Source organism: Eretmochelys imbricata, chromosome 2, assembly GCF_965152235.1.
Source record: "Eretmochelys imbricata isolate rEreImb1 chromosome 2, rEreImb1.hap1, whole genome shotgun sequence".
NCBI lineage: Eukaryota > Metazoa > Chordata > Testudines > Cheloniidae > Eretmochelys > Eretmochelys imbricata.
Genome location: NC_135573.1, coordinates 268,277,591 through 268,305,000, shown reverse-complemented (window position 1 = coordinate 268,305,000; position 27,410 = coordinate 268,277,591). Strand labels below are relative to the sequence as shown.

The 27,410-nt window shown below is 47.6% G+C and overlaps 1 protein-coding gene and 1 pseudogene across 1 annotated transcript; both read right to left on the bottom strand.

Moving 5' to 3' along the window:
• Positions 1-634: 634 nt before the first annotated feature.
• Positions 635-12,343, bottom strand: LOC144260221 (GTPase IMAP family member 5-like). The gene is made up of 2 exons (XM_077808776.1): positions 12,223-12,343; positions 635-1,420 (listed from the first exon to the last, which is right to left on the bottom strand). Exons 1-2 carry the CDS (start codon positions 12,341-12,343, stop codon positions 651-653), a joined length of 891 nt encoding a protein of 296 aa, XP_077664902.1. The 3' UTR covers positions 635-650.
• An 8,389-nt stretch (positions 12,344-20,732) lies between these two features.
• LOC144260220 (GTPase IMAP family member 7-like) lies at positions 20,733-24,066 on the bottom strand (annotated as a pseudogene).
• Positions 24,067-27,410: the final 3,344 nt, after the last annotated feature.

The following is a 27,410-nucleotide window of genomic DNA, read 5'->3' as shown; positions in this document are numbered from 1 at the left end:
CCCCCATGAGCTTGTATATCTTACAAACTAAAAGGAGACATGTATGGCTCTAGGGGCAGGGACTGCCTTCTTACTGCATGTTTGCAGAGCATCCAGCACAATAAAGCCCCAATGCTTGACTGGATCCCTTAGATGCTAATAAAATACAAATAAATATACATAAAACAGTGTATTAGCATTAATTTGATTGTATTTTGGTGTTTCCAACCGTAGCTACATACAACAAATAACTGTTTTCGGGGGTAGAGGGCATGTGAGGGTGTAGCAGAGGCAAAAGGGGGAGGATGGGCATATGGGAACAAATTAGGGATGAAAACAAGGGAAAGTGGTAGGGAAGAAGGATAGAGGCAATGGTCGGGTGCAGCGATATTGCAGAGCAGGTGGCATTATTGGCAGTGGGGTGGGTTGTTCATGCATAGTGATTGAAGTAGGTTTCAGAGTCCAAAATGGGAAATCCAAAAGGTTTGTTATCACATGGCAGGTTGGGAAGGTTCTGGCCCCTGGCTCCCTGCTATTGGCTGATGATGGCTACAGTTGCTTCCAGGGGGATAAGTCTTTTGCACCTTGTCCTGGAGGCTGCCCCAATGGTACAGGACCCTTCCTCCATAGATCAGTGGAAGGTGGGAGCTGCTGGGCCTCGGTCATTACTCTTACAGCCAGGGTCTCCTCAACATGTTGTGTAGTCTAGTAGTCATAGCCTCTCTCTTGGGTGTCTTTCGTTTTGCCATCTGCTCTCTCAGTTTTTCTTCAACCTTCCTGTACTTTTCTTCAGTTCCTCCATCCACCAAACGCTCCACCTCAGAATACAGCTCATTGGTGTAGCATCTGCCTCCATTCTCCTCCACCATTTTCTCAGTTATTTCCATCAGCTCATTAACCTGCTCGTCCCTCTCTGCTCCAGTTGCCTTGTTGTTGAAAGCGCAGTATTGGTTCTTACACCCTTGAATCAGCTCCTTAAGATTTTTGTTATCTGAGTTTGTCACATAGTCCCTCAGTGAGTCACCCCCTAAATCTTCTTTCCGGGTGAACAGGACAATCATGTTCCTCTTAGATTCGACTCCAAAAATCTCCCATACTCGCTTCACTGCTTCCTTGTCTTCTTCAGTGTAACGGCCCAGCTGAGTCACCAGCACCAGAGCATGGGGGCCTGGGGCAGAGAACAGGATACAACAACTGATCTCTCGATAGGTTTCTGTGTCACTGGCCTCTGGAGAAAATACATCAGGCATATCGATAACCACAACCTCCTTCCCGTTCCAGCTCATGCTCCCTGTACTGCAAGCCTCGGTTACTGGCTTTGCCCCCAGTTTGGACTCAAACACTTTGTTGCCAAGAATGGTGTTTCCTGTTGCACTTTTCCCAGCTCCTTCCTTACCAACAAGGATGAATTTTAATTTGATGTGGCTGCTTTCTTGTGCACCTGTTGGGAAGAATTTTGATAGATTTACTATGTTATTGCATGTATAATAAAGTAAAGATGGTGGGTTTAATATTTCTCTTAATTAAAAAAATATATGTATATAAACTCATTAAAACTACAGGCTGCCTGAGTTTCAAGATTTGGGTCTGGATTTCAAACCTCCCTGTGTTTGGATTCAGATCAGAATTCAGGTTCAGGTCACTGGAGCATCCAAGTGCTTTGATACAAATAGATTTTAAGTTACACGTGAAAGGTGCTGCTCTCACCACTATGGTGTCAGAGCTGAGCAGCCAGTTGGCATTTGACATCATCACAGAACCGTAACACAAAAAATATGACAGCCTCTTCGGAATACGAGAGCAGAAACAACGGAAGATGTGGAGTGTTGTTACGAATTACACCTGGTAGGACACGCACACAAGTGCTACGAATTACACCTGGTAGGACACGCACACAAGTGCTACGAATTACACCTGGTAGGACACGCACACAAATGCTGCGAATTATACCTGATAGGATACGCACACCAGTGCTGCGAATTATACCTGATAGGTCACGCACAGTTCGAATCTAGGCTGAGGCACAGAAACAAAGTCCACAACTGCAGAGTTCCCAAAAGACACTAAGTTTATTACGCTCGAGCGTGGTGCCCCCCTGCTAGCCAGGAGGGGACCCTGAATGCAGATTATACAAAGGTTATATACCTTTTAGCAAAGCATGTTGCCCTCGTGCATCGGAAACCTTAGCCAATAAACAAACCCTTGTTTTATCTACCACCTATCCCTGCTTGGTGCATTCCTCGTGCTATACCAGTATGTTAATTACACAGCATGGTCCTAAAGCCATGCATCAGTAACTTTTATTATCAGGATGGGAGGCCTCACATCAAGGCCAAGAAACCGGGAGTTAAAGACTGACAGAAACCAGATACTGGGAGACAAGGCAGGCTGGAGACAAGGAGGAGGATTTTCACAGGGATTCAATATCTAAGGATTACTCCTCCTGATGTATGATGTGCTGGCATTTAAACAATGGTGGGCCCCAAACCAAAATGGAGTCACATGTGCTAACTTTTCCTTAACAGTCCTCCCTTTTTTTTTTGTACGTCAGTAAGCTATATTGGGGCTGAGTAACCGCGCTGCAGGGTTAGCAATTGCCGACAGCACATACTGCAGCATTGTACATTGTACATTGTAGGCATACAAAAAATAACGCAAAAACAATAACAGTTAAAAAAAGTAAATACAAAATACGCCGTCCCCAAGTCCCCACATCCGGTAGCCATGAGGTGAGCCAGTCCCAGACCTCCTGGAATCCGGCGCTGGTAGTGTCGAGGCTGATGTGGTGGAATAGGGCTGCCTGTTGCTTGAGGATGTGGATGTCAGTTTCCACCCTATGATGCTGATTTACAAATACGCAACAGCTTGAGTTGACCAGAGCACAAACCCCGCCCTGATTTGCAAGGAGATAATCCAGGGCTAGGCGGTTTTGCAATGTAGTTTGGGATAGCTGGGTGACTTCAATTTGAAGGGCAGATAGAGCATCTGCAGTAGCATTTGCCATTAGTTCCAAAGCAGCTGAAATGTTAACTATAGCTTTTTCCAGCTCGCTTACTCCCAACCATGGCAGAAACCAACGCACAAAGGAGTGAAAGCCTTTGGGCCGATAACAAAGGGGGTTTAAAGGAATACTTCGTCGGTCCCTCCATACTAGATTGCGGATCTCTCCCCGGGTCAGGTTCTGGTGTACTGTCACGGCGGGTACTATAGCCCCTAAGGTACATGTACCACACCATCCTGCTGGGAGAACCTTATAGGCTGTGTGATTGCATAACCAATACCAGCCAGACCCCTCGGGGACTGGCCACGGGGTTCTGGAGTAGGTAGAGGGGCCTCCCGCACCAGAGCTGATTTGGGTGGTGTCCTTGCACCCTACAAAATTCCCTACAAAAACTGTATTTTCTATGCCCTTACGTCATGACACACATAAAGCATAATTACCCTGGGCCACCATATCAATAGACCATATTTGGATTGTAACATTCCAGTTAAATGTAGTGTTTGCCCATAGCTTGGTTTGGAGCGTTCGATTAAGGGGGATAGGTACCCCTACCAACGGGACGCCCTGACCTAAATATGTGGGGGTATGAATACAAATCCAACACTGCGTTCGATTTACACCCTGTTTGATAGCACGGGTTAAATTTAAAAAGCTATTGCCCTCCCATCCTTGTACTGGACTTGGGAATAGGGAGAGGATCCCCCAGGCAAACCATACCAATGTTGACATCCTCCCCTGTACCATACAAAAAACACTACCCCCAATGTAAGTCCAATAAACAGGAACACAAAAAGTCCTGGTGAGCTATGAAGGTCCCAGTAGCTGGAAAGCTCAGTCCATGGGTTGGTTGTAGTGTTCATTCGTGAAGTGGCTCGTCTGCTGGCTTGCCAGGGTCAGGTGGGGGTTCTGTTGCCAACTTCACGTAGCTATGGTGAATCCAGGAACCTTTACCTGCAACTTTTAAAGCAGAATAAGTACATAACAGAACCTGGTACGGCCCCTCCCACCGAGGTTCCAGGGGGTCGGTGCGGGGGATCTTTTTTACCATTACCCAATCCCCTGGTTTAAAGGAATGAACTTGTAACCCTAAGGGTGCGGTTTGAAACAACTGAGCTTCAGACTGGTTTTCAGTCAGCTCCTTTTGCAGTCTAGCAACATATCTGGCCAAAGTTTCATCTCCATCCAAGAGGCTAGCATGTACAGGAACATAAGTTCCCGGGACCAAAGCTGGTCTCCCAAACAGTACCTCAAATGGGGACAGGCCTAGGGGCATGCGTGGCGTTCGTCTTATATGCCATAAAACTATAGGCAAGGCCTCTGGCCACTTAAGTCCAGTTTCCTTACAAAACTTTGCTACCATTGTCTTTATTGTTCGGTTCATGCGCTCCACCTGACCTGCAGACTGGGGGTGGTACGGGGTGTGTAATTGTCGAATAATCCCCAAGCACCGGTACAGTTCCTCCAAAATCTTTGCAGTAAAGTGTGAGCCCCGATCTGAATCAATGACTTCAGGGACACCAAACCTGGGTACAATGTCTTTCATTAAGAACTTGACCACAGATCTTGCATCTGCCTTTCTGGTTGGTATTGCTTCAGGCCATCCGGAAAGTTGGTCCACTATAACAAGGAGGTGGTGAAACCCTGAGCATTTAGACATTTCTGCGTAGTCCATCTGCAAGCGCTGAAACGGGAAGTTTGCCCAGGGTCTCCCCCCTTTTTGAGTTGGCATCGAGCCGAGTCTTAGCAGAGAAGGCCAGGCAAGTAGGGCAGGAGCCAAGAACTCGCTTTACCGCGGGATAAACATGCGGTGCTGCCCAGAACTTTAGTATGGCAGCCACCGTGCCCTGAATACCAGCGTGACCCAGGGAATGAAAATAATGAGCAGCTGCGAGTAGATAACGACGGGGGAGAATAGGTTTGTTCCCGATCCGCCAAACCTTATCGGAGCCCTTAGATCCCTCCCAGCGTTTCCAGTCATGCAGCTCCTCCAAGGATACGTCAGCATACAGCAGTGTCCAGTCAGCAGGTGGGAAGGACACATCCAGGGGGAGGGAAGCCGAAACCAGAAGGGGCTGTAGAGCTGCAGCCTTTGCGGCTGAATCAGCTAATGCATTGCCCTGAGACACAACACTGTTAGACTGCCTGTGCGCATAACAATGAACCACCGCCACCTGACGAGGGGCCTGAATAGCTTCCAAAAGGGCAGAGATTAGAGGGCCATTAGCGATTTTTGTGCCTGAGGAGGTTAAAAATCCTCGTTGCTTCCAGAGCTGGCCTGTAGCATGACAAACCCCAAAAGCATACTTAGAGTCTGTATAAATGGTAACAGTTTTTTCTGAAGACAATAAGCAAGCCCTGGTAAGCGCGTGTAACTCTGCACCCTGGGCGCTGAAGGAAGGTGGTAGGGGGGCAGCCTCGATAACGTCTGCCTGAGAGGTAACCGAATAGCCCGAGACCCGGTGGCCATTTAAATAGTACGAGGACCCATCTGTGAAAAGAAGTAAATCGGGCTCTACTAAAGGGGAGTCCGCTAAATCCGGGGGGGGCTTACCATTCTGCGCGACGACATCCATGCATACATGGTGAGGGGTACCGTCCTCTGGGAGGGGTAGCATTGTGGCTGGATTGAGGATGTTACAGCGGCGTAAAGTAACGTTGTCAGCGGCCAACAGGATTAGTTCATATTTATGAGCCCGCTGTGGAGACAATGCCTGTGTAGAATGCTGTTTTAAAAGAATTTCAACCTCATGAGGGACCCAGACAGTCAAAGGGTGCCCCAAAACAATAGGTCGTGACCGTTCAACCATGACAGCAGCAGCAGCAACAGACCGTACACAGGAGACAGAGCCCTGAATCACAGGGTCCAGTTGTACTGAATAATAGGCTACGGGGCGTGGGCGACCCCCCAGATATTGCAAAAGGACGCCGCTAGCCACTCCCTGCCGTTCATGAGTGAAAAGAGAAAATGGTTTACCGTAATCCGGGAATCCCAAGGCGGGCGCAGAGATCAGAGCCTTTTTGACGGATTTAAAAGCATTTTCCATTTCCGGGGTCCAGGAGACAGGATCGAGGGTCAGTGTTGTAGTAGCTTGAACTAACGGTTTTACCAATTCTCCGAAAGCCACAACCCAGGGTCGACAGAACCCCGCAGCCCCCAGGAAAGCCCGTAACTGCTTTTTTGTAGTCGGACGTGGGTAATCCTGGATTGCCCGCACCCTATCAGGGGAGAGTAAACGCTCCCCAGGCCTAATTACAAAGCCCAAATAAATTACCTGATCTAGGCACAGCTGCAACTTGGATGGGGAAGCACGATGACCCTTATTAGCTAATGCAGTAAGCAAAACAACAGAGTCAATTAAACATGCGTTATAATCTGAGGCAGCGATTAGCAAATCATCCACATACTGAACCAGGACAGACGAACTAGGCAAAACAATGTCTTTTAAATCCTCGGTGAGAATCCGGGAAAAAATAGTAGGGGATCCTGAGAACCCCTGGGGAAGACGCGTCCATGTTAGCTGCTGACCCTTCCAGGTAAATGCGAATAAATATTGAGAATCAGGGTGCAAAGGAATACTGAAAAATGCTGCACACAAATCTATGACAGTAAAGCAAGTGGCTGACTGAGGAATTAGCGTTAGAATAGTGCTCGGATCAGGGACAACTGGATGGGGGGCTATAACATAACCATTTATAGCCCGAAGATCCTGAACAAATCGATAGACTGGACGCCCGTCTGGTCCCGGTTTAGGCTTCCTTACTGGAAGAATGGGAGTATTACAGGGCGAACTGCAAGGGACTAAAACCCCCTGAGTCAAATAACTGTCAATAAGGAGTGAGATGCCTTCTTCCGCCTCCCTCGGCAAGGGGTATTGTTTTACGGACGGAGGCGGTCCGCCCCCTGTTTTCAGACTCACTGGAACTGCTGATTTAAGAAGACCCACATCAGTAGGATTTGTGCTCCACAAAGCGTGGGGAACACTGGACAATTCAGAGGGCACACCAGGAATAGGGGTAACCGATGTCATAAGAGAAGCAACCGCCGAGTCCGGGACGGACATGCGGAGCCCCTCGGGGGCGCAATATATATGTGCCCCCAATTTGCCCAGCACATCCCGCCCGAGGAGGTTTGCGGGGCCCTCCGGCATTACAACAAATCTATGTGATAGCTTTAAAGAACCAAGCTCGATAGGGACAGGGTAGGATAAAGGGGCCGGGCAGGGATTACCTTCTATACCCTGCACCCAAACCTTGGTATCGGACAGAGAGCCCGGAACAAAAGTTAAAGTGGAGAGAGTGGCCCCAGTATCTACTAGAAAAGGCACAAGGTGTTCCCCAACCTTTAAATAAATTTGTGACTGTAATCCCAAGTCCCATTCCAACTCTCCCAAAGTCCCCAAAACCTCCGCCTCTAGTCACTGGGGGTTAACAAGGTTCTGGGGGGCGTTAGGGGGAAAAGAAGGATTAGCCTCTACCTGGTTCTTCCAAGGAGCCCCTCGGGGAAGCAGGGGACACTCCCTCCTCCAGTGCCCTGGTTGTTTACAATAATTACAATTCCCGTCCCTCATTCTATCCCAACCTCCCCCTCCTCCTGTCCCCTGTCCATGCCCCCTTCCCCTCATCTCTCCGCGCCCTCGCCAATGCTGGTTTCCCGAAGGAGCCTGCAAGGCAGCAGCTAACATACTTACCTCCTCCTTCTTCTGTTTACGTTTTTCCCGTGCTTTTTCCTCGTCCCTGCCGTTAAACACAAAGGTGGCCAGGCGGACAACCTCCTGGAGGGGTTTTCCTGGCCAATCGGGCACATGCTTAGAAAAATATTTTTTTATATCTGATGCTGCCTGATCAACATAAAAGGAGACCATCATAGGACGGTTTTCCTCTGCCTCAGGGTTTATACCGCCCCCATATACACGAACTTGCTTGGACAACCGGGCCAAAAAGGCGGAGGGGTGCTCAGTAAGCTCTTGCTGACATTCACGAATTTTAGACCAGTTAGCCGTTTTACTACCAGCTTTACGTACAGCTTCTAAAAGGCCGTTTCTACCTGCCTTTAAAAGGCCCATTTGAGTAGGCACATTAGGATTCCAATTGGGATCAGTCAGGGGCCAAGAAGCCCGGGTACTATCCTCCCCTGCCCAGCGCCTATTAGCATCCAGAATGGAATATTTTTCGTCAGGGGTAAAAAGTGTGTCCAGGATTACCTGGACATCTCCCCATGTAGGATTAAATGCGGTAAATACAGACCGAATGGTTTGCAGAACCTTCTCTGGATCGTCACGCAGGCGAGGCATCTGCTGTTGCCATGTTACTAAATCGCCTGGGCCAAAAGGGCGGTGAACATAGGGAAAAGCAAACCGTTCACTTCCGTCCGTATTATGAGTAACAAGGGGTTGCTGAATGAGGGGAGCTTGCAGAGTAACCGGTGGGTCAATGGTGGGCCCGCACGGGCAGGGGGGTGGCGAGCAAGGAGATGATAGGCATAAGTCAGAAAGCCGAGGGTAAGCCGGGGGAGGGGCAGAAACAGGCCGGGGAGGAGAAGAAACAGGCATAGCACAGAGCGGGGCTGAAGACCCCTGAGATAGATAGGAAAAGGAGGAGGAAAGAGGACGTCCTTTCGCACGCGCATAAGCCCAGTTGTCCCATACATACCAATAATCCGTTTGGGCTGGAGCTTTGTCCTCCAGCCTTCTTCTAAGCGTTGTTAATGTATCCCCAGCAAAGGACCCATCCGGTGGCCATTCAACAGATGTTTGAGTTGTTAGTGCTGGCCACTCAACCTTACATAAAATAACAGCTTTCTTCCTGCCTAACCCATGGGTGCCAGAGATATTCCCCCAATTCTCAAGAATTTCAGCTAAAGGGGTCCCCTTACTTACACTCTGCCCAGAACCCATAATGGGCTACCAAAAGAACACAAAATGTGCCACCTTATCGCCTAAGCGACGGCTCACACCCCCCCCTCCTCGGAGTTCTCAAAGGTGAACTCACCTTGTGCCGGCTGGAGCTGTCCGAGAGGAGGAGTGTAGTCTCGCTTGTTGGGGCGAGCCTAGAGTCCCTTCGTGGTCGCCAAAACTGTTACGAATTACACCTTGTAGGACACGCACACAAGTGCTACGAATTACACCTGGTAGGACACGCACACAAGTGCTACGAATTACACCTGGTAGGACACGCACACAAGTGCTACGAATTACACCTGATAGGACACGCACACAAATGCTGCGAATTATACCTGATAGGACACGCACACCAGTGCTGCGAATTATACCTGATAGGTCACGCACAGTTCGAATCTAGGCTGAGGCACAGAAACAAAGTCCACAACTGCAGAGTTCCCAAAAGACACTAAGTTTATTACGCTCGAGCGTGGTGCCCCCCTGCTAGCCAGGAGGGGACCCTGAATGCAGATTATACAAAGGTTATATACCTTTTAGCAAAGCATGTTGCCCTCGTGCATCGGAAACCTTAGCCAATAAACAAACCCTTGTTTTATCTACCACCTATCCCTGCTTGGTGCATTCCTCGTGCTATACCAGTATGTTAATTACACAGCATGGTCCTAAAGCCATGCATCAGTAACTTTTATTATCAGGATGGGAGGCCTCACATCAAGGCCAAGAAACCGGGAGTTAAAGACTGACAGAAACCAGATACTGGGAGACAAGGCAGGCTGGAGACAAGGAGGAGGATTTTCACAGGGATTCAATATCTAAGGATTACTCCTCCTGATGTATGATGTGCTGGCATTTAAACAATGGTGGGCCCCAAACCAAAATGGAGTCACATGTGCTAACTTTTCCTTAACAGTGTTAGCATTGACCTGCATGGACTGAGATTTCTGAGGACTCTCAAAAGGAACCAAAGGGGATTTAGCACTTACACAGTGTATCATTATTTCCATTAATAGTTGCGTGGGGTCACAGGTGTACATGATCAGAAGAGGTAATCTATGGTAATTTAGTGTGAACTCCTGTATAATGCAAGGCAGAGAATTTCAGCCAGTTACCTTTGTATTGAGCCCAGTAACTTGGGTTTACCTAAAGCACGTTCCAGAAAGGCAACCAGTCTCGATCTGAAAATATCAAGAAATTCCCCACTTCCATTGGGAGCTTGTTCCAATGGTTAATTACACTCACTGTCGAAGGTGTGCCTAATTTCTCAACTGAATTTATCTGGCTTTAACTTTCAGCAATTGGTTCGTGTTCTGCAAGATTAAAGTGTCCTTTGGTACACAGTAATTTCTCCAAATGAATGTATTTATACCCTCAGTACTAATTTTGATAAACTAAACAGATTGAGTCTTTAAATCTCACTGTAAGGCATTTTCTCTAGCCCTCAAATCCCTTTTGTAGCTCTTTGCTGCACCCTCACCCACTGTATAACATCCCTTTTCTAATGTGAATGCTAGAACTGGATGCATTTTTGATGAGATTACAAGTTGAGTTGATAAAAGAAACTGTATGATGTTTATCCTTAGGCTTCTGTAAGGCATTGGACTTGATATTGCATGACATTCTCATGAAAATACTAGAATTATACAACATCACAGCACATGTTAAATGGATTAAAATCTCGTTAATTGACAGATCTCAAAAAGAAGTTTTCAATGGTGAATCATCATCAGATGGGAGTGTTTCTGAGGGGTTTTTGTGAGGACTGGGGGTAGGCCCAACATTATTTGATACTTGTATTCAATATCTGGCAGTAAATATAAAAGCACTGAGATAAAATGTGTGGATGACACAAAGATTGGTGGAGTCATAAAGAACGATGAGTACTGCAGAGTGATCTGTTGCACTAGGAAAGCTGGGCCTATTCAAACAAAATGCATTATAATACAGCCAAGTGCAACAAACAATCTAGGAACAAGGACTCTAGGAACAATCTAGGGAAGCAGTGACTCTGAAAAAGATTATGAGGTCACAGTGGGCAACCAACTGAACACGAACTCCCAGTCCGACACTGTGGCAAAAAGGGCTAATGTGATCCTTGGAGTAGGTAACAGGCATAGGGAGGTGATTTTACCCATGCTTACAGCATTTCTCAAACTGATACTGGAATAGTGTATCCAGTTCTGGTGTCAACTTTTTAAAAAAAAAAAAAAAAGTTGAAAAATAGTAGAGGGTACAAAGCACTACCAAAATGATTCAAAGGGTGGAGAAAATGGCAGATGTTAATGACTTAAAAACCTCTAAGGATGGAGATTCCACCCCCTCCCCAGGTAACCCATTGCAGTGCTTCACCACCCTCCTAGTGAAATAGTGTTTCCTAATATCCAACTTAAACCTCCCCCACTGCGACTTGAGACCATTGCTCATTGTTCTGTCCTCTGCCACCACTGAGAACAGCTGAGCTCCATCCTCTTTGGAACCCCCTTTCAGGCAGTTGAAGGCTGCTATCAAATCCCCCCTCACTCTTCTCTTCTGCAGACTAAACAATCCCAGTTCCCTCAGCCTCTCCTCATAAGCCATGTGCCCCAGCCCCCTAATCGTTTTCGTTGCCCTCCACTGGACTCTCCCTAGTTGTCTTTCTGTAGTTGGGGGGTCCCCAAAACTGGACCAAATACTCCAGATGTGGCCTCACCAGTGCCGAATAGAGGAGAATAATCACTTCCATCGATCTGCTGGCAATGTTCCTACTAATGCAGCCCAATATGCCGTTAGCCTTCTTGGAAACAAGGGCACACTGCTGACTCCTATCCAGCTTCTTGTCCACTGTAATCCCCAGGTCCCTTTCTGCAGAACTACTGCTTAGCCAGTCGGACCCCAGCCTGTAGCGGTGCATGGGATTTTCCTTCCTAAGTGCAGGACTCTGCACTTGTCCTTGTTGAACCTCATCAGATTTCTTTTGGCCCAATACTCCAATTTGTCTAGGTCACTCTGGACCCTATCCCTACTCTCCAGCATATCTACCTATCCCCCACAGCTTAGTGTCATCTGTGAACTTGCTGAAGGTGCAATCCATCCCCTCATCCAGATCATCAATTAAGATGTTGAAGAAAACCAGCCCCTGGGGCACTCCACTTGATACCAGCTGCCAACTTGACATCGAGCTGTTGTTCACTACCCATTGAGCCCCACAATCTAGCAAGCTTTCTAACCACCTTGTAGTCCATTTATCGAATCCATACTTTTTTAACTTGCTGGCAAGAATATTGTGGGAGACTGTATCAAAAGCTTTGCTAAAGTCAAGGTATATCACATCCACCACTTTCCCCATATTCACAGAGCCAATTATCTTACCATAGAAGGCAGTCAGGATGGCCAGGCATGACTTGCCCTTTTTGAATCCACGTTGATTGTTCCTGTTCACCTTTCTCTCCTCCAAGTGCTTCAAAATGGATTCCTTGAGGACCTGCTCCATGATTTTGCTGGGGACTGAGGTGAGACTGACCAGTCTGTAGTTCCCTGGATTCTCCTTCATCCCTTTTTAAAAGATGGGCACTGTATTTGCCTTTTTCCAGTCGTCCAGGACCTCCCCCAGTCGCCTCAAGTTTTCACAGATAATGGCCAATGGCTCTGCAATCACATCAGCTAATTCCCTGAGCACCTTTAGATGCATTAGATAAGGACCCATGGAATTGTGCATGTCCAGTTTTTCGAAATAGCCCTTAACCTGTTCTTTCACCACTGCGGGCTGCTCACCTCCTCCCCATACTGTGCTGCCCAGTGCAGGAGTCTGGGAGCTGACCTTGTCTGTGAAGACGAAGACAAAAAAAGCATTGAGCACTTCAGCTTTTTCCACATCTGTCACTAGGTTACCTCCCCCATTCAGTAAGGGTCCCACACTTTCCCTGTTCTTCTTCTTGTTGCTAACATATCTGTAGAAACACTTCTTGTTGCCCTTCACATCCCTTGCTAGCTGTAACTCCAGTTGTGCTTTGGCCTTACACCCCTGCATGCTCGAGCAATATTTTTATACTCCTCCCTAGTCATCTGTTCAAGTTTCCACTTCTTGTAAGGTTCCTTTTTTAGTTTAAGCTCACAGAAGATTTCTCTGTTAAGCCAGCTGGTTGCCTGTCATATTTGCTATTCTTTCTGCACATCAGGATGGTTTGCTCCTGCACCCTCAATAAGGATTCTTTAAAATACAGGCAGCTCTCCTGGACTCCTTTCCCCCTCATATTAGTCTCCGAAGGGATCTTGCCCATCAGTTCTCCGAGGGAGTCAAAGTATGCTTTGTTGAAATCCAGGGTCCGTATTCTGCTGCTCTCCTTTCTTCCTTTTGTCAGGATCCCGAACTTGACCATCTTATGGTCACTGCTGCCCAGGTTGCCACCCACTTCTACTTCCCCTACCAATTCTTCCCTATTTGTGAACAGTAGGTCAAGAGGAGCACAGCCCGTAGTTGGTTCCTCCAGCACTTGCACCAGAAAGTTGGCCCTAACACTCTCCAAAATCTTTGTGGATTTTCTGTGCACTGCTGTATTGTTTTCCCAGCAGATGTCAGGGTGATTCAAGTCCCCCATTAGAACCAGGGCCTGTGATCTGGAAACTTCTGTTAGTTGTCCAAAGAAAGCCTTGTCTACTTTCTCCTGCTGGTCTGGTGGTCTGTAGCAGATACCTTTCACTTCCAGTGGAAGACTTATGAAGCTCACTGTGTTGAGCTTACCAATAGAAGATTGAGAGGTGACTTGAGTACAAGTGCCTTCAGGCCGAGAAAACACCAGGTACTAAAGGGCTCTGTAATGTACCAAAGAGAAGCATAAAAAGTGTGAATGGCTGGAAGCTAAAGCCAGAGATACTGAAATTAGAAATAAGGCACACATTTACCAGTCAGGATAATTAACCATTGGAACAAGCTACCAAGGGAAGTGGTGGATTCACCTTCCCAGCTCATAAAATATTCAGATCAAGATTCAGTGTCTTTCTGGAAGAGATGCTTTAGGCAAACACAAGTTATTGATCTCATTACTGGAGTAACTGGATGGAATTCTTTTGTCTCTGCTATACAGGAGCACAGACTAGATGATCTAATGGGTCCTTCTGGGCTTAAAATCTGGGTCTGTGAGGTCCTATTCCCACACCTAAAACTACACCTGTATGTAACTCATTGAAGCATTGGTGCCTAAGTCTGTAGCGAGTGTGGAACAGATTTCTGAGTGTCACTTACCTTCAGCAGTTTCTTCATTTTCTCTCCCTTTCCTTTCTGGCTGAAAGATTTGTAAAAATAAGCAGTTATTTGCAAACATGTTATCAGAGCAAAGAAAAATCATGAATAAGGCTGCAAAAATTCTCCTTGCCATCTCTAAGATTCTCTATAATGTATTTCTTCAGCAGTGATCAGCCTCTCGCTCAAATTGTAATTTTCTGCAATAATTACATGCCTCTTTTCTTGAATCATGGTCTTACTGTTCCTTAGAAATGGCTACCCATGAAAAGGTCTTCTGACATATCTGTCAGATCCCAAAACTTGAGACTGGATCAGGATCAGCAGAAACTGCAAAAAATAATGCCTTTGGCACCATAGAGTTTGTAACAGTGAAAGCAAAAGAGGTTGTATGTTTGCGGGAATTGATTTAAGTAGAAAAAATTCTGCTTCAGAGGGGTGAGAGACAGCCAGCTTTTAATGCATTCTATTTAGGAGGGAGATTACCAGAGCCCTTGCCTTCCTGTGCACTCCTGAGGCAGGGGTCCTGTGGGAAAACAGTCTGTGATCATGAAGTTAGACTGTCATGATGCATATGCAGAAGAGTGCCAAGTCAAGGTAGCGCAGGAAACTTTAATTCTGGAATGCAACGTTAGCCGCTCCTGTTCGCTAGCTCAAAGGTTAACAGGGCAGTTTTGCGAGGGAGTTCTCCAGGTGAAGGAGGAGCGATTATGTGACCCTTGGGGTAAGCTTGTTGTCTGTAGTGTGTGTGTTTGTGGTGTGCTTGCTGCTTGACTGAAACATACTGCGTGCTCTGTTTGTTTGTTTGGGGGACTGTGTGCCGGACTGTGTGTGTGCTGAGCCTAGCTGCCTGATCAGCAAGGCTGAGAGTTGAGAGCTTCCTAACAATGCTGTGATCCCTAAGCCTTTTAGCGCCATCAACCCTTCACCAAGGGGCAGGGATACTCATGGAGACTCAGGGCTTTAAAAAGCCTGCTCCTAAGCGACCAGAGGAGCTAGTGAACAGGAGCAGCTAACAGGGGAGTTTTGTGAGGGAGTCCTCCAGGGGGACTGTGAGCAGGGGCTAGAGGTCAACATTCTTTAAACTTAAAAGCCAAAAACACCCCCCTGATATAAACAAAACAACAACAAAGGAACCAGCTGCAGGAGTGAAAAGAGAATGCAGGCAGAAGTCCAGCAACAGGGTGAGGGCTACCCAGTTTATTGCACCCAATGCAGCCTGTCTGATTACCTGCCCTATGGGCAGGTGGCATATATGTGCATTTGGTGCAAGGAGCTCCTGGCCCTAAGAGACCGTGTATGGGCTTTGGAGACCAGAGTGGCTGAGCTGGAAGCGCTAAGGGAGACAGAGAGGTACATACATGAGACTTTCCGGGACACAGTAGAATGGTCCCACCCCACTCTGACAGCCTCTGTGCTGTTGAGGAAGATGAAAGTCCCAGGGAAGGAGAGGATCTAACTGGAGCAGAGGGAAACAATCCCATAGTTGGGACCCTCCTTTCAGATGATGTTGTGGTATCCTCTCGCACTGAGGATACCTCTCCCGGGGAGGGAACTTCAGTCATTAGGAATAGGCAGGTGTTAGTAATTGGCAATTCGATCATTAGAAACATAGATAGCTGGGTTTGTGATGACCGGGAGAACCACATGGTGACTTGCCTGCCTGGTGCGAAGGTTGCGGATCTCTCGAGACATCTAGATAGGTTTATGTGTAGTGCTGGGGAGGAGCCGGTGGTCGTGGTACATGTAGGGACCAATGACATAGGATAGGAGAGAGGACCCAGAGGCCAAATTTAGGCTGCTAGGTAAGAGATTGAAGTCCAGAACCTCCATGATAGTGTTCTCTAAAATGCTCCCAGTTCCATGCACAGGGCCAGTTAGACAGGCAGAACTGCAGGGTCTCAATGCATGGATGAGAAGATGGTATAGGAGGAGGGGTTTAGATTTATTAGGAACTGGGGAAACTTTTGGGAAAGGGGGAGGCTATACAGGAGGGATGGGCTCCACCTAAACCAAAATGGAACCAGATTGCTGGCACTTCACATTAAAAAGGTCGAAGAGCAGTTTTTAAACTAAGGGCTGGAGGAGAGCCAATAGCTGCAGAGGAGCACGTGGTTCGGACATCCCTTAGGGGAGGATCTATTAATAGAGAATCTCTATGTCCTAGTGAGGACGAGAGGATGGAAAATGATAAAATACAGGCAGGGTCTGATCAGAAACAGTCAAAAAAAAAAGAGTTCCATTCAATTACATCATGTAATGGCGGACAGCTAAAAGGAGACAAGTTTTTAAAGTGCTAGAAGTCTAAATAAGTCAAAATGGGTGAATTAGAGTGCCTCGTATTAAATGAGGATATTGATCTAATAGGCATCACAGAAACTTGGTGGAATGAGGATAATCGATGGGATACAGTAATACCAGGGTACAAAATATATCAGAAGGACAGAAGAGGTTGTGCTGGTGGGGGAGTGGCATTATATGTGAAAGAAAGCGTAGAATTAAATGAAGTAAAATTGTAAATGAATCAAAATGTGCCATAGAATCTCTATGGATAGAAATTCCATGCTCAAGTGAGCTGTAGCTCATGAAAGCTTATGCTCAAATAAATTAGTTAGTCTCTAAGGTGCCACAAGTCCTCCTTTTCTTTTTGCGAATACAGACTAACACGGCTGTTACTCTGAAACCTGTCAATATAGAGATAGGAATATATTACTGACCACCTGACCAGGACAGTGATAGTGACTGTAAAATGCTCAGGGAGATTAGAGAAGCTATTAAAATAAAAAACTCAGTAATAATAATGGGGGATTTCAATTATCCCCATATTGACTGGGTACATGTCACTTCTGGATGGGATGCAGAGATAAAGTTTCTTGATACCTTAAATGATAGCTTCTTGGAGCAGCTGGTCCTAGAACCCCCCAGAGGAGAGGCAATTCTTGATTCACTCCTCAGTGGAGCAAAGGATCTGGTCCAAGAGGTGAATATAGCTGGACCGCTTGGTAATAGTGACCATAACATAATTAAATTTAATTATAATATAATAATAAAATTAAATTTAATATCCCTATGGCAGGAAAAACAGCACAGTGGCCCAACACTGTAGCATTTAATTTCAGCAATGGGAACTACACAAAGATTAGGAATTTAGTTAAACAGAAATTAAATGGTACAGTGCCAAAAGTGAAATCCCTGCAAGCTACGTGGAAACTTTTTAAAGACACCATAATAGAGGCTTAACGTAAATGTATACCCCAAATTAAAAAACATAGTAAGAGAACCAAAAAAGAGCCACGGTTGCTAAATAACAAAGTAAAAGAAGCAGTGAGAGGCAAAAAGGCATCCTTTATAAAGGGAAAGCTAAATCCTAGTGAGGAAAATAAAAAGGAGCATAAACACTGGCAAATGAAGTGTAAAAATACAATTAGGAAGTCTGTCATAAATATAAAGGGAAGGGTAAACCCCTTTAAAATCCCTCCTGGCCAGAGGAAAAACCCTTTCACCTGTAAAGGGTTAAGAAGCTAGGATAACCTCGCTGGCACCTGACCGAAATGAACAATGAGGAGACAAGATACTTTCAAAAGCTGGGAGGAGGGAGAACATCAAAGGGTCTGTGTCTGTCTGTGTGATGCTTTTGCTAGGGACAGAACAGGAATGGAGTCTTAGAACTTAGTAAGTAATCTAATTAGATATGTATTAGATTCTGATTTCTTTAAATGGCTGAGAAAATAAGCTGTGCTGAATGGAATGTAGATTCCTGTTTTTGTGTCTTTTTGTAACTTAAGGTTTTGCCTAGAGGGATTCTCTATGTTTTGAATCTAATTACCCTGCAAGGTATTTACCATCCTGATTTTACAGAGGTGATTCTTTTTACTTTTTCTTCTATTAAAATTCTTCTTTTAAGAAACTGAGTGCTTTTTCATTGTTCTTAAGATCCAAGGGTTTGGGTCTATGTTCACCTAAGGCTCTTAAGCAAAGTAAGCAGTCATGGGATAAGAGGGAAGGTGCTCTCATGGGTCAGTAACTGGTTAAAAGATGGGAAACAAAGGGTAGGAATAAATGGACAGTTTTCAGACTGGAGAGAGGTAAGTAGTGATGTCTCTCAGGGGTCTGTTCTGGGACCAGTCCTATTCAACATATTCATAAATGATCTTGGAAAAAGGGTAAACAGTGAGGGGGCAAAATTTTCAGATGATGAAAACTAATAAAATATTGCCAGCCAACAGCCAAAGGACGTGCAGGCAGCATGGGTTGCAGACTAGAAGCACCTATTGCCAAAACGTTACTCTCTGGTGCACCCCAGAACAGCAGTCCCAAAAAACACAGAAGAGGAAGCAGGATACGCATGTAGTTATCAGTCAAAACACGCAAAAGCCATGAACCAGGGAGGTCAGCAAGAGTCTGAATAGAACGTAACAGTCTGAAGAGCAGGTATGTAGCCCCAGGGCCTGCCTGGCTCTGCACACCGAACACGCACGCACCCACACCACCTTTCCACAGCACGAACAGCAACACTGAGTTCAGGGAGCAGAAACCAGGAAACCAACAGGAACAGGAAGCAGGAAGGTCCCACAAACCCCAGTCATCGCAAGCCCCAAGCTCCACAGCTCTGTCTCCTCGCCAGCGGTGCAAGTAACTTTTATTTCTCCCCGGTATGGGGAGCGGCTAAGGGGGGCACATGACCTCCCCACGTGACCCTTCATGTGACTCTGCCCCACCCCCAGCCTGGGGTCCCCATACTCTTCCCCTCCCCTCCCCATCCCACGTTACCGGGGGCAGGACTTGGGGCGGTACAGCCGCCGGAGGAGATCCTTTCCCTGCTGCCCCTCCCAGCCCTGCCACCTGCCCTTCCATGGAGCTGCATCTGCCCCGTGCCAGAAAGGGCAGGGGGTAGGGCGGGGGGCTTGGCTCCTTTCCCTGCTGGGAGGGGCAGCGGGGAAAGGAGCAGAATGTCGTCAGCTCCTTCAGCTGCCGTAGCGCTCCCAGGCCTGTTCTCCTGAGAGGCGGCTCCGTGGAGGGGCTGGGGGCGGTACAGTGACTTTCCCGTACACCATACCGGCTATAAATAGCTTGCTGGTATGGTGGTCCGGAGCGGACCGGTTTACTTACACTGCTGGTCCTCTTCCTGTAACTACTCCCCCTCTTCCCTGATCAGCTTCAATGCCCACCCCGCATCCTGCCGCTTCCAAGGTGACTCTGCCTGCCCGACACATATCCTTGCCCCAGCCCAGCTCTGCCTCAACCCCTCCTGCCTCAGCTCCCATCCTCACAGCCCCCTGCCCCCACAAACCAGCTCTGGATCATATACCCTGCTACCCTCTTGTTGGGGACACTAGGCACTAGGTTACTCGGGAGGGTGGAAGACCACGAGTGTCGATGAAGCCCTCCTGCTCTAGGCCCGGATAAACCAAGGTCCCTTTGCTTCTTGAACCCTCTGTGATCCTGCATAACACTGAGGAAACTAGCACACAAACAGACAGGTTTGCACACAGCTCGCCAGCCAAGGCCAGCTCTGGCCTGGGAAACAGATAAGGCAGAAATGTTTAGCAAAAACTAGTAACAAATAGGACCAAATAAGGCAAGGCTCTGGCAATGCTACTGAGGAAAAACACAACTGGCTACTTTAGCTGATTGACTACATTATTGTACGGGGCAACAGGTAATTGGTTGCATAAGCTTGTGTAGTGAAGTAGGAAAAGGTATAAAATGTATACTGGAATCTGCTGCACTGGGGCAGGATTTGAGACAGCTCAGTCTCCCTGCGCCCTATTTGGAGCTCCAAATAAACTTTTCTGCTTCTCCACCCCGTTGTGTTTATTGGGTGACGCACACCGGGCAACGAACCCCTGCTGTTGCTTGCCTCTGGCACTGGGTGCCGGCAACACTCTCCTGTCTCAGCTCTGAGCATCTCTTGTCCCTGCTCCAGCTCCCAACCTTCATTCCAGCTTGGAGTTCTGTATTTCCAGGGTTCAGAGGTTGAGGTTTATTGACCACCCTCTTCCAGGAAGGTCACAAGGCAGCACTAGGCAACCCTAATTCTGCATGAACAAAACCCTCATCTGGAATGCTATGTTCAGTACTAGTCAGCCCATCTCTAAAAGGACAAGGAAACATGGGGGATTCGTGGTGGGAAGCAGGAATGATGACAGGCACTGAAAAACGGTCATATGAAGACAGGTTGATGAGGCAGATTAATAAGGAGATGAACAACAAGGGAGATGATCCAGGAAAAGATCAGAGTAAATGGCTTAGAGAAGGTAGGCCACGCACTTACAGTTATACTAATAATTAAAACATAATCCAATTATTAATAATTAATTAATCCTTAATAAATACCTTGCTCTCATATAGCCTTTTTCATTCGTAGATTTCAAATCACTTTCTAAAGGTGATCAGTGTCATAATTACAGTCCTGGGATTTCAATCTGCTGAAGGGCTGAGTGCCTTTGGCAAGGTGCCAGACCCCTCAGTACTCAGCCCCTCACAAGTCCAGATTCTCCTAAATACCGCAGAACTTTGTTTAGGTCCCATTTGCACAGGAGTAAGTATACTTAAATATGCAAACACAGAGCTAATCTCATTACCATCATTGCTTCCTTTTTCCCTTGTTTTACCTTTTCCTTGTAGTACTTCTGTATTTCTTTCAGCAGCTTTTCTTCCTGTTCTGCCTCTGTGGTTTTTGAGCTTCTGACAGCATTTCTAAAGCTCGATATACAGTCTTGCCTAGTTTTAGATGTATTTCCTTTATTTCCTCTGGCCTTGACTTTAAGCCTTCCTTTATATTTTTATATTTCTCCTTGAAGTGATGTATTATATCTTTTACCTTTTCTTCCTCTAGTTCTCTGTATTTTTTCTCAAGTGCCCTCTCCTGTTGTTCAATCTTCTCTTTGGCATATTTGTACATCTCATTGCTGTAAGATTGGCCTCCATTCCCCTGCACCATTTCCTCAATCACTTTCCTCAGTTCATTAATCTGCTCATCCCTTTCTGTGCCAGTTGCTTTATTGTTGAAAGCGCAGCATCGGTTCCCACAAACTTTAATCAACTTCCGAAGATCTTGGTTATCCAAGTCTCTTATATAATCATTCAGTGAGTCACCTTCTAAGTCTTCTTTCCGGCTGAATAAGACAACCGTGTACCTCATCGCTTCAGCCCCAAAAATCTCTCGTATTCGCCTGACTGCTGCCATATCGTCTTCAGTGTAACAGCCCAGCTGTGTAACCAGCACCAGAGCATGGGGGCCTAGGCAGGAGAGCATGGTACAGCGAGCGATCTCACAGGCAGATGCTTCAACAGGGGCCTTTGTATCAAAAATATCAGGAGTATCGATAACCACAACCTCCCTCCCATCCCATGTTACCCTCCCTTTAGCACAAGTCTCAGTTACCTACTTTACGCTGAGCTTGGACTCAAACTTTCTCTCGCCAAGGATGGTGTTTCGTGTCGCACTTTTCCCAGCTCTACTTCTACCAACGAGGACAATTCTCAGTTCACGTCCTCCAGGGTCTTGACCATCAGCATGAGAATCTGTGGGAAACAAATGAGATTCAGAACACCATTGCACGGTTAATAAGGTAGCGACGGAGAGACGAGCTGTGAGGAGAACTGTTAATGCATACTTCAGCTCAACTCTCTTGCCTCTGTTTTCTGTCAGTGAATTTGTGTGCAAACAGACTGATTTTCTTTCATTTTTATTCAGAATTCACTGAATAATAATTCCTTTGAATAATATTTTATCTGTAGTTTCTGCTTATTGTACAAGTAGCACATTGCAACAATTCAATATTCAAAATTTCACTTTCACAGAACACATGAGTAACATGGTATTATTACCCCTTTTCAGCCTGAGCCATTAGCCAATATGTGAGGCCATGCGGGTCCTTTCTGGTTGGAGGAGAAACTGCTAAGATTGTGGAACTGGATCCCTCCACTTAAACATCTCCCCACATGACCTTACATCACAGAGTTTTTGTCAGAGGCTGTCCTCACATTTTCTCTAGCAAAGTTATGAACTCTTTCTATTCTGGGTTGTAGGTGTAGGGTTTCTACATCGTCCAGATGGTTCAAATCCCTCTGTTCCTCTTCAGGGACTCCATTCTAGAGGTTTGCTGGGGTGCTGAGCTCCTGCCCAAACATGAGGAGTTCTGGGGTACGCTTCGAACTTTCATAGCCTGCTGTTCTATCAGCCATCACAAGAAATGGGACATGCTGGTCCCCATCCATTTGGTGTGTTGTTCAACAGTAGCCAGCTGAGCCCCCAGCATCCTATTGAACCTTCCCACCCCCTCCCCCCGCAACAGACTGTGTGTGTGCTGGGGTGGGGTGAGTTGGGGATCCTTAGACTCTCACAAACCTGCTGAAACACTTTGGAGTCACAGTTTCTCCTTTGATCCATGCAGTGGCGGATTAGCCAATGGGCCCTTGGGCCCCATCCAATTATGGGGCCCTGGAAAAATGGGCACCCCACCCCCAGCAGACAAGCGCTGGGGCAGGTCAAGGGAAGTCTTCGCGCCCTGCCCCTACTCCCTGGAAGCAGTGCTGGACAGAGTGGGGGAAGCCCATGTGCCCCAACCCCGCTCTGCTCCCTGGCAGGAGCGCTGGGCAGGCAGGGTGGGGCAGGGAAGCCCCCACTCCCTGACTCCACTATTGTCATAAATATAAAGGGAAGGGTAAACCCCTTTAAAATCCCTCCTGGCCAGAGGAAAAATCCTCTCACCTGTAAAGGGTTAAGAAGCGAAAGGTAACCTCGCTGGCACCTGACCAAAATGACCAATGAGGAGACAAGATACTTTCAAAAGCTGGGAGGAGGGAGAGAAACAAAGGGTCTCTGTCTGTCTATATGCTGCTTTTGCTCGGGATAGACCAGGAACGGAGTCTTAGAACTTTTAGTAAGTAATCTAGCTAGGTATGTGTTAGATTATGATTTCTTTAAATGGCTGAGAAAAGAATTGTGCTGAATAGAATAACTATTTCTGTCTGTGTGTCTTTTTTGTAACTTAAGGTTTTGCCTAGAGGGATTCTCTATGTTTTGAATCTAATTACCCTGTAAGGTATCTACCATCCTGATTTTACAGAGGGGATTTCTTTACTTCTATTTACTCCTATTTCTATTAAAAGTCTTCTTGTAAGAAAACTGAATGCTTTTTCATTGTTCTCAGATCCAGGGGTTTGGGTCTGTGGTCACCTATGCAAATTGGTGAGGCTTTTTACCAAACCTTGTCCAGAAAGTGGGGTGCAAGGTTTTGGGAAGTATTTGGGGGGAAAGACGTTTCCAAACAGCTCTTCCCCAGTAACCAGTATTTGTTTGGTGGTGGTAGCAGCCAATCCAAGGACAAAGGGTGGGATATTTTGTACCTTGGGGAAGTTTTGACCTAAGCTGATAAAGATAAGCTTAGGAGGTTTTCATGCAGGTCCCCACATCTGTACCCTAGCGTTCAGAGTGGGGTAGGAACCTTGACAGCTATGCTCCCAGGCATCAGCACCAGGCGGGGCATGGCAGTGGAAGTCCCCACACCCAGACCCCACTACACTCCCCGGCAGCAGCGCTGGGCAGCAGGGGATGGCCCAACACCGGGACCCCGGCTGCAGCCATAAGACCGGAGGAGCTCTAGCTCCCTGTGTTTGCCTCAGGGCTGGGGAAGCTGTCACTCTCTGCTGCGGCCCCAGGGAGCAAACGGGGGGCTGCAGTGTGGGGGTGCAGAATGGGGCAGGGCCATGGGTAGAACAAGGGTGGGGCCGTCGGGGAAGGGAGAGAACGGTGTGAGGCCCTGGGCAGGGCCACAGGCGGAAGGGGCGGAATCAGGGTGGGACTGTGGGCAGAAGTTGTGGGGAGGGGGCCCCCCGCTTACTCTGGCCAAGGGCCCCACGGAACCTTAATCTGCCTCTAGTTTCCTGTGCAACTCACTTGGGACCCCAGATCTGGTGAAGAATTCATTCACTAGAACCCCTGCTACTGTCACAGCAGGTCTGGATTGCATATCGGATAAGGCTCAGGCCATTTTGTGAAGTATCCGTCGCTACCAGTAAATACTGATTGCCAGCGTCTGTGTCAGGCAGAGGCCCCAGCACATGGACAGCAATGCACTCCCTTGGTGCTCGAGATACTGCTGCAAAGGGCCCTCCCTGTGTTAGGGGCGGCTGCTGTAAGACTTGCGGACTGATAGACCCACCCCATTTGTGAGCCTAATGATGAGAAATTGGGGTGGCCAACCTGAGCCTGAGGAGGAGCCAGAATTTACCAATGTACATTGCCAAAGAGCCACAGTAATACGTCAGCAGCCCCTTCCCCCTCATCAGCTCCCCCACCCTTCTCCCAGCACCTCCCACACACCAGCAGCCCCGCGGATCAGCTCCTCCCCCTCCCTCCCAATCAGCTGTTTCATAGCGTGCCGGAGGTTCTGGGAGGGAAGGGGGGAGCAGCGAGGGCAAGGCAGGCTCAAGGGAGGGGGCGGGAAGGGGTGGAGTGGGGGCAGGTCTGTGGCAGATGATGATGAGGAAAAGTTATGAAAAAGGGAGACAGAAAGACAAATTAGCCCAAACAAAAAGGTCTCCTACTAGAGATTCATAGATTCCAAGGCCAGAAGGGGCCATTGTGATCGATTAATCTGATCCCCTTCTGACAGGTAGAGGGCTGGGCTTACCCGTGGTGTTGCCTAGTGGTTAGGTCACTGGGCCTCCACTCCCCACACACCTCATCCTCAACAACAACTCTTGCAGGCATACTCTCTCGTTGGGTCACCAATTCATGCCCCTTTCTGGAGTTACAGAGTTCAAAGAAATATACAGAGTCCCAAGGCCCTACCTGTGGTGAGGATGTAAGTCCACCTCCTGACCCCTATAGGTAGCTCACCCTTGCCTCGGGGCTTTGAATGTCTCTACTCTCTCCTTACTTCTGAGAGGGCTGCTGCCGAGGGCATAAACCTCCCTTCCATGCAACAAGAGACCTGGGCCCTCTCTCTCCAGTGGGCTCCGACCCAGGGCCCTCTGAGAGGTAACAATATCAAGCACCCTGGAGCACTTCCTACCATTCACCTCCCCCATAAGACTCAAAGTTCTACATAAGAGAGGAGAAATCCAGCTGGACTCAGCTGATAGCCTCTTCCTGAGAGCGAAGGCTTCTGCAGTTCCCTCATTCAGGAGCTCTCAGGATAGGTCTGTCCACTTCTGAGCTGTCTGGCTCCCTTTTAAGCTCCTCCTCCAGCAGGAGCAGGCTGTACAGGTGGCGGGGGCAGAGTCACGTGCACCCAGAACTTCTCCTTAACTCCTTCAGTTCCAGAGTGGAACTATATACCCCATCACACCACTGTATAACACAGGCCATGGAATCCTCCCAAAATGATTCCTATCACAGATCTTTTAGAAAAACATCCAGCCTTGATTTAAAAATTACCAGTGATGGAGAATCCACCACAACCCTTGGTAAATTGTTCCAATGGTTAATTACGCTCACCGTTAAAAAAGTTATGCCTTATTTCCAGTCTGAATATGTCTAGCTTCAACTTCCAGCCATTGGATTGTGTTAGACCTTCCTCTGCTAGGCTGAAGACCGCATAATTCAATATTGGTTCCCCATGTAGGTATTTATAGACTAATCAAGTCACCCCTTAACCTTTTCTTTGTTAAGTTAAATAGACAGAGCTCCTTGAGTTTATCACTATAATGGTATGTTTTCTAATCTTTAATGATTCTCATGGCTCTTCTCTGAAACCTTTTCCAATTATCAACATATGGACATCAAAACTGGACACAGTATTTTAGCAGTGATTGCACCAGAGCCAAATCCACAGGTAAAATAACCTCTCTGCTCCTACTCAAGATTCCCCTGTTTACGTATCCTAGGTTCTAATTAGGAAATTTGGCCATAGTGTCACACTGAGAACACATGTTCAACAGATTATCCACCAGGACCCACAAATCTTTTTCCGAGAGACACTGTTTTCTAGGATAGAGTCCCCCATCCTGTAAGTACAGCTTACCTTCTTTGTTCCTAGAGGTAAATATTTGTGTGACACGGTGCTGGCTAGGAAACCCTGAGCCAGCCTTCTGTCACGCCAGCTCCAACCAGGAAAGGGGAATTGGAGCTGGCTGAGTAAGCCTAGCCCTAAGTGGCAAATTGGGAACAGCTGCTGGCCTCGTTAGCCAGGGACTACATAAAGGCTGGCAGGAAGGCAGCTGGGGTGGAGGAGAGGAGAGGGAGGAGCTAGGGAAGTTAGAGGCTGCTCTCCCCTGCTGGCTGTAAGCAGCTACAAGTTGGTGGGAACTTGTACTGTAAATAAATAGTACTGGTGATTGTACCACAGCAGAGGTCTCTGGCTGGTTTGTGGGACCAGAAGTGGCAGAAGACAAAGGGGCCTGCCTGTGGCCTGTTACATGTGGGGCCTTGTCCAGGATCCTGAGCCAATGAATGTGGTTGGTGGCCTGGAGATGGAGGAGACCCTGCAGTGGATCATCAAATAGCAGGAGCAGATGCAGAAGGCCCTGCAAAGCTTCCAGCAGCCCCACCAGGCTGAGAGACAACCCTTGCTAACCTGGCAGGCAGAACAACAAAAAAGCCTACAGAACTTTATAAGAGAGCAGGCCAGCATGAAGCAGCAACTCCCAGTGAATGGTGAGTCCTGTGGTATGGGATGGCACCAGGCCACTGGGCTTGGGACTCTGTAAAATGGGCCCATCAGATGACCCAGATGCCTTCCTTGGTAAGTTTGAGCAAGTAGCCATGGGCACCGGATGGGATAGGGCAAACTGGGCCCCATGACTGGCTCCCTACCTAGTGGGAGACACTCAAGTGGCCTATACGGCCTTGAGTGAGGAACAGGCTTGGCATTATGAGATGGTGAGGATGGCCATTCTAGACCAAGTGGCCCTGTCAGCAGAGAAATACAGCCAAAAGTTCTCGTCAGCCCAATGGACAGGGGCTGTGCGGCCTGGGGCATTCACCCAGAGACTGATAGACTGGGCCACCTGCTGGCTAAAGTCTGAGACACAAACAGTAGGAGAGATAATGCCCTAGTCCTAGAACAATTGCTACAGGGCCTCCCTGAGAATATCCAAGTCTGGGTCAGGCAACATCAGCCAAGTACGGTCGATGCAGCAATCAAGCTGACTGAGGAGTGCATGGAGGCAGATGTTCACGGAAGGGATGGCTGACCCTATAAAGACAGAGTTGGGGAAGAAGCTTAGGGAACCCCTTCAAAGAGGAAGAAGGAACCCTGAGGAGCTCTCAGTAGAGCGGGCGTGATTGTTTGCTGGCAGTGCGGGCGGCCAGTACACAAAAAGGGGGACTGCCCAGATATGGAATGTGAGTGAGCCGAATGCTTTGGCT

Bases quoted from the DNA above. Each gene is read 5' to 3' on its own strand.
- LOC144260221 (XM_077808776.1), bottom strand. From the start codon at position 12,343: ATGGAGCAGGTCCTCAAGGAATCCATTTTGAAGCACTTGGAGGAGAGA. The intron at 1,421-12,222 runs GTAAGATAATTG...TCTTCCCAACAG, and splicing joins CATCCTGACTGCCTTCTATG to GTGCACAAGAAAGCAGCCAC.